Source organism: Jaculus jaculus, chromosome 10, assembly GCF_020740685.1.
Source record: "Jaculus jaculus isolate mJacJac1 chromosome 10, mJacJac1.mat.Y.cur, whole genome shotgun sequence".
Taxonomy (NCBI): domain Eukaryota; kingdom Metazoa; phylum Chordata; class Mammalia; order Rodentia; family Dipodidae; genus Jaculus; species Jaculus jaculus.
Window position 1 is genome coordinate 72,240,267 of NC_059111.1, and position 6,000 is coordinate 72,246,266.

Consider the following 6,000-nt stretch of genomic DNA (forward strand, 5'->3'; position numbering starts at 1 on the left):
GAGGGGCAAGGGTGGGCTGCAGCCAGGGAGGAGACCCACTGTGACACCTGATCACTGACTTGTCAGGACGCCACACTTCCCTGCCTACCGAGACTCTCTCTTAATGTGCAGCCATTGCCTAAGAAGTCGCCAATCATCCTGCAGCCCTGAGCTATACTCCTATACTCGGTCCATTTTCTTGCTCTGAACCTGGGAAGTCTGGCTGTCCCGAGAACGCCAGCACGTAGGAGAGGAGGTGGGAATCCCTCCTTTCGTTTTGTTGTCCTGACTGTCCCCAGGACTTCCAAGCACTTCTCTGACAGGTTCTGGGGCGGGCAGTGGCTGCTGCTTTTCTTGCTTGAAAAAGAAAAAAAAAAAAAATCGCGGAAGGAAAAGTTTGAAAGTCATCATCCTAATCACTGCACATTACATCAATCACTTTACTTCGCTCCTTAAAAATCCCACTTCCCAGTGTCCCCCGTAGGCTCGGTGGACGCTTCTTGGGCGCCCGTGCCGGAGAGGATTCTCTGGGCTTGTCCCGGAGAGTGCCACATCTCGGAGCTGCACTCACCAAATCCAACTCCCCCAGCCTGCAACTCAGCACTGAATCCCGCTCGTCTCCATAAGACACACAGACCCTTTTTCACTTGTTTGGGGCTAGAATCTCGTTCAGCAACTCTCAGAATAGGAGACCAGAGGATCAGCTCAGCACTCCCCGCAAAAAGTGCGGCGCAGACCTCATTAACTAGAGAGCTGCGAAAGAAAAAAATCCTCCCTGTTGCCTCTGACTTGTTTTTCCTTCCTGATGGCATCAGAATGACCTAATTTGCTTGCAGACATCAGACTTTTTAACCCGTGCCCGGTGGGGCCACCTCAAAAGCACCCCGAGCTCCTAGCTGAGACGAGACCCGGGCTGGAGATGGAGCTGCAGGAAGGGTCTTTGGCAGCAGGTCCGCGCCACTTACCGGTCTTCCACAGATAGAGGCTGGGCGCCTCCGCCTCGCCGTGCGCCGCAGCCCCGCGGGCGGCGGGACCGAGCAGCGGCAGCAGGAGCAGCGGCAGCCGCATCACAGGCAGCGGCAGGACGCCCGCGCTCGGGGACCCGGACGCCGAGCGCCCGGCTCGCAGCCCCATGCCTCCCGGCCACCCCGCGAAGCCGCCTTCCCCTCCCGGAACGTCTTCCCGAAAGCCCGAGCTTCGCCGCCGCTATTGTTCGCTCGGGACGCGCAGGAGCGAGCGAGCGGCTAGCGGCGGGGAACAATAGCGACGGCGGCGGCCCGGGCGGCCGGCGGGCAGGCGGCGGCCATGGCGCGCGCACTGGCGGGTCCTCGCGGCGAGCCCGGCCGCCGTGCGCTGGGGCCGCGGCGCTCGCGCTGCTCTTCGCGCTGGGACGCTGCGGGCCCGCCGCCAGCTGCAGCGCGCGCGGGGCGGGGCGGGGCGCGGCGGAGGGGGGCGCGGGCAGGGGGCGGGACAGCCGAGGGGACGGCACCCCGGACCCACACGCCAGCACATGGTGCGCTGAAATCTGTTGGGAAGGGATACACCAATAAAAAGCATCATCGCCCCGCAAGCCTTCAGAATGACGAATGACTGGCATTGAAATTCATCGTCACCCGACCTGTCAAAGGCTGGGGGTGCGTGGCGGGCGATCCTGCGTGCAGAGTTACACAAAGCGGCGGCCTGGGTTCTTTGGGATGACTTTCCTGCGAAGAGCTCTGGGTCGGGATCAGATGGGCAAAGACATCAATCAGGCAGCCGCTGACTCGCCTTCAAAAGGCACTTGAGCACTTTCTATAGGTTGTTTTTAACTTATCCGTTCTCAGTCAAGATGACAGCGAGGTTGATTGGGGGTGGGGGGCTGCAAAACCGACACTTTGTCTTATAATAGGCATTACTATTGAATTCATGTTTAAGAAAGATGCACAATGTTCTCTATTTGCATGAGTAGAGATGTTCAAAATTTAAGTTAAAAATTATATTTCAGCCATGAAGTAAGTAAAAGTTCTCTTTATCTACGTCTCACTGTTAAACCTCTAAGTATCCGAGCAATGGAGAGAAAAATTAAAGGATATGTCAAGCTGGTTTACACTGGTAGGGCATCTCTAAATTAATCATTAATCATTTCCTGCCTTAACATGTTACTGACACTATTATCTCTTGTGTGTGTGTGTGTGTGTGTGTGTGTGTGTGTGTTGTTGTTGTTGTTGTTGTTGTTCTGTTGTTGTTTTGTTTTGTTTTGTTTTGTTTTGTTTTGTTTTGTTTTTTTGAGGTAGGGTCTCACTCTAGTCCAGTCTGACCTGGAATTCACTATGTAGTTTCAGGTTGGCCTTGAACTCACTTCGATAGCTCGGGGACCCGGACGCCGAGCCATCTCTACCTCTGCCTCCCTTGAGTGTTGGGATTAAATTCGAGCGCCACCAAGCCTGGCCACCTGAAACTATTTTCTCTTGATATTATTGTTTATAAAATTTTCTTTCGTAAGTAAGGAACCACATGGTTTTGTGTCTTTTGTTCTCTGGGTTTTCGCTTTCTTTTATCAATAGTAATAGAATGAATATATGCTGTCAGAAATTGCCTTGCCCTTTCTTTTTTCCCTTCCCACAATAACAATATTTTATTATTCATTTCCTAGTAAAACTGATATAGTATCAAGGCATTTAATCTGTTGAAAACAAAGAAAAACTCAGTAACTAGAGAGCCAAAAAAAAATTATTCTCATCTGGCTAGCAATTTTATGCCAATCAAAACAAAATTTAAAAAGCAGGAAACTTCTCTTTGTGAATTTCCCTCACAAACCCAGCCACCTAAGAGTTTAAAATGAGAGCGCCACTGTTTCTGAGGGGGAAAAAAATAAAAGAAAACCATCCATAGGGCTCCCTGGGGATGCTTGTCATTTTTGTGGAGCCTTCCAGACACAGTCCTTCTGCATGCATTAGATTAAAAGCAGGTTTGATCAAATAATTCCCAGGTCCTGGCTGTTTAAGTATTCTGATACCAGAGGAAATTAGCTACGTTCAAGGTTGCAAATTTGGTCTTTGTTTACTTTTCAGTCTTTTAGGCCTCTAAGAGGGAATTAAAAGCTCAGAAAGCCCTAGCGCTGTGAGTCCATGATTAGGGTGATAAGCCAGTATGGCTTACTGTTTCTTTAGTGGTGAAAAACAGGCAACAATCAAAAGATTATAGGTTGATAAGGGATACAAAGGAAGCCTGAGCCTAACCAGTGTCTGGCTTCCTGAAGGAACACTTCCTTCAAGCCTTACATATTCCATAAAGAAAAAGACCTGCAGTTGCCTCCTAGATTCTGTGTAGCCTCCAGGAAATATCTCCTCCATGTGAAGCCTCTAGCAAGGAAGCTTCTCCCAGCCCTGTAGTTTGCATTGCTCAGCTATTGTCAGTGCCCAAACCCTGGAGCCCTCTAATCATACACTCTCTGCTAACAGTGCCCATTCTAAACATTCTTTAGGAGCACCAAATCAATTCACCAAGTGGAAATTCATTATATGATAGAGAATGTAAGTGATCAAGTTCGCGCAGTTAATGTGTAAAGTGATTCCCTAGACTTGCAAAGAACTATTAGATGACATACTTAATAGTTTAATGCTAAAAGAAAATTTAAGATTCTGGATTTATCCATGACTGTAATTACTCAACCAGTCAGGAGATTAAGTACTGCAACTATAACTTTAGGCATTTTATATATAAGAACAAAGGTCAACTTCTAAGTCAGCATTTGTTGGTATTTAAAATCAACTTTATAATTAGAGTGACATGTTCTGCAGTTTTGTTTGAAATTAGCCAATAATTGGTATCCTTCTTTCACCCCTCCCCCAATACACACAGTCTCTAGCAAGGAAGACGTCTCTGGACAATATTATAGCAACTGAACCATACAAACATTTGTCTCTACCACTGTCATATATCTGCTCATAACATTGTCATTACTGTACTTGACAAAAATGTATGGGTCTCTGAAGAGATCATACATAAATATTTTTTCAGCTACAAATCCCTTTTGTGAAAAGAATACTGTCCAGTTGGGTAAATCCTATCAATAAAATTGATAGATGGAAGACATAGGCAGACATAGCCATATTTGTTTTTCTAGAATATGATATAAATAATACACAAATGTTTAATGGCATGATGTCAAAATTTAGTCATGAAAAGTCTTAATAATGCAGATCCAATTGACCATCCATATAGCATGCCATGAAGTAAGTTATTCATCATTTTTCCTGAAGTGCTCAAGTATTAATGAACCAAAGCTGTAAGTGTTGCAAACCAATAAATGACAAAAGGAAGACATTGTTAATATTTAGAAATGAAGTAATTATGAGACTATACTCCCTCATATCAAGAATCTTTAATTTGTCTTGGCTACCTTTGCTCGCATTTCAAAACTTTAAGGAATCAGGGTAGTAATGTTCATTCATATACACTTATATACTTTTCTTTCATTAGAATGTAAGCATGGCATATAAAACATGTATAAAAGAACATGTCCATGATTAGTATTAGTATTTAAAAGTAATAATAAAGCAATGAGATTACTTCATGAAAAAAGCAATTTTAATGTACTAGTTTTTATGAAAATAATAAATAATCAAATATAGAGACAAATTAATGTGGTAATGTTACATAGAGAAGTATATAAGGCTGTTGATTTTGAAATGAAAATCTTAAATAAAAATTTTCACATAAATGCATTTTACATTCAGAAAAATACCCCAAAGGAATTCTATTTATGCATCCTCTAGGTGTCATACTTGACCAATATTTTCAACAAAATTTATTTGGGGATTCTTTTCTTTCCACCCTTCACCACACCCATCAAATTATAGAAGCTAAAACATTTACTTTGACCTCTCTGGTAAGTAGCCTTGTATCTTGTTTCTTCCCAATTTTAATAGGCCTCCTTTAATTTCCATCTAAACACTTTGTATCTGTAAACACTTTTTATATTGATGGTTTGTTTGGTTGTTTGGCTTGCTGCTTGGTAATTTTGTATGGTGACAGGAGGGCAAAATATAAATTTTGTGATTAGAAACAAACATTATTCAAATAGTTGAGTCCCTTGTTTTTTGCAACAGGTAAAGTATACTGTGTTTTGCTGTAGTTTCTCTGGCATATGGTGAATGGATAAATCCCTGTAGGCCTTACACCAAGAAAGGATCCTATCCCAGGTAGTATGTGAGTCATAAATGGTCTGGCACAAGGTAGCAGTCAACATGTTTAAACAACTAATCAGTGGTAGCTTGGGAAAAATGTTCTCTGGGAGTTGGCTGTCTAGCCAAATGGAATGATTTGGACATCTGAGAAGTATAAGGCTTGGTAACTTATCACTCATGTGTTTATGTCTTGACATTCTACAAAGAGATGTCTCATTACTCTCTGGGATAATATTCTCCCACAGTGTAAATCCTACAGTAAAAGATTCCTTCCCAAAGTTCTGATAAAGCCTTTGTGTTTAACAAATAATAGAAGGAAATCCTGAAGTCCTGTATTTTCAGGTAAAGAAGAAACTCTGTTCCCATCGGTGGTAGGGTAGAAAAACTTAAGGACCACACTGAAAATTTAGTAATTGCTAAATTCAAAGATAATTGAAAGATAATCAAGGCTGGTCTCTTAGGCTAATATCAGGGTTCCACTCGGAAAAATGCCTGACATGATAAGTGGAACAAGTTCATCTGAATGGTCCCCAGGTTCCTCTAACCTTGCAAAGACCATGTATCCCCATCAAGAGGTGGCACCTTCTCATGTGTGAGGCTGGCCTCAGGACCAAACCTTCTGACTTGCAGATGAGGTTGTAGCATAAAGTATGGTGGCATCTTCTGGGACTGATGAGAAGACTAAAAGACCAAACAGCAAAGAAGTTTCAAGAAAGGGCCAAGTTAGACATGGTAAACCAGAAGAATATTTATAGACCTGTATTTTGAAAGTATGGGGTTTTGAAGGGGGAATAGAACATGAAATTAAACCAAATAGTTATTAACTTAGTGGAACACTTCAAGGGTATTGGAG

General features: G+C 43.6%; 1 protein-coding gene across 4 annotated transcripts in view; it reads right to left on the reverse strand.

Annotated features, from left to right (window-relative positions):
* Thsd7a (thrombospondin type 1 domain containing 7A) overlaps positions 1-1,113 on the reverse strand; it is a 399,007-nt gene extending 397,894 nt beyond the window's left edge. For all 4 annotated transcript variants that reach the window (XM_004671591.3, XR_006639374.1, XR_006639373.1 and 1 more), the window contains exon 1: positions 945-1,113. In XM_004671591.3, coding sequence (XP_004671648.2) covers positions 945-1,113 — 169 coding nt within the window. The remainder of the gene's footprint in view (positions 1-944) is intronic.
* Positions 1,114-6,000: the final 4,887 nt, after the last annotated feature.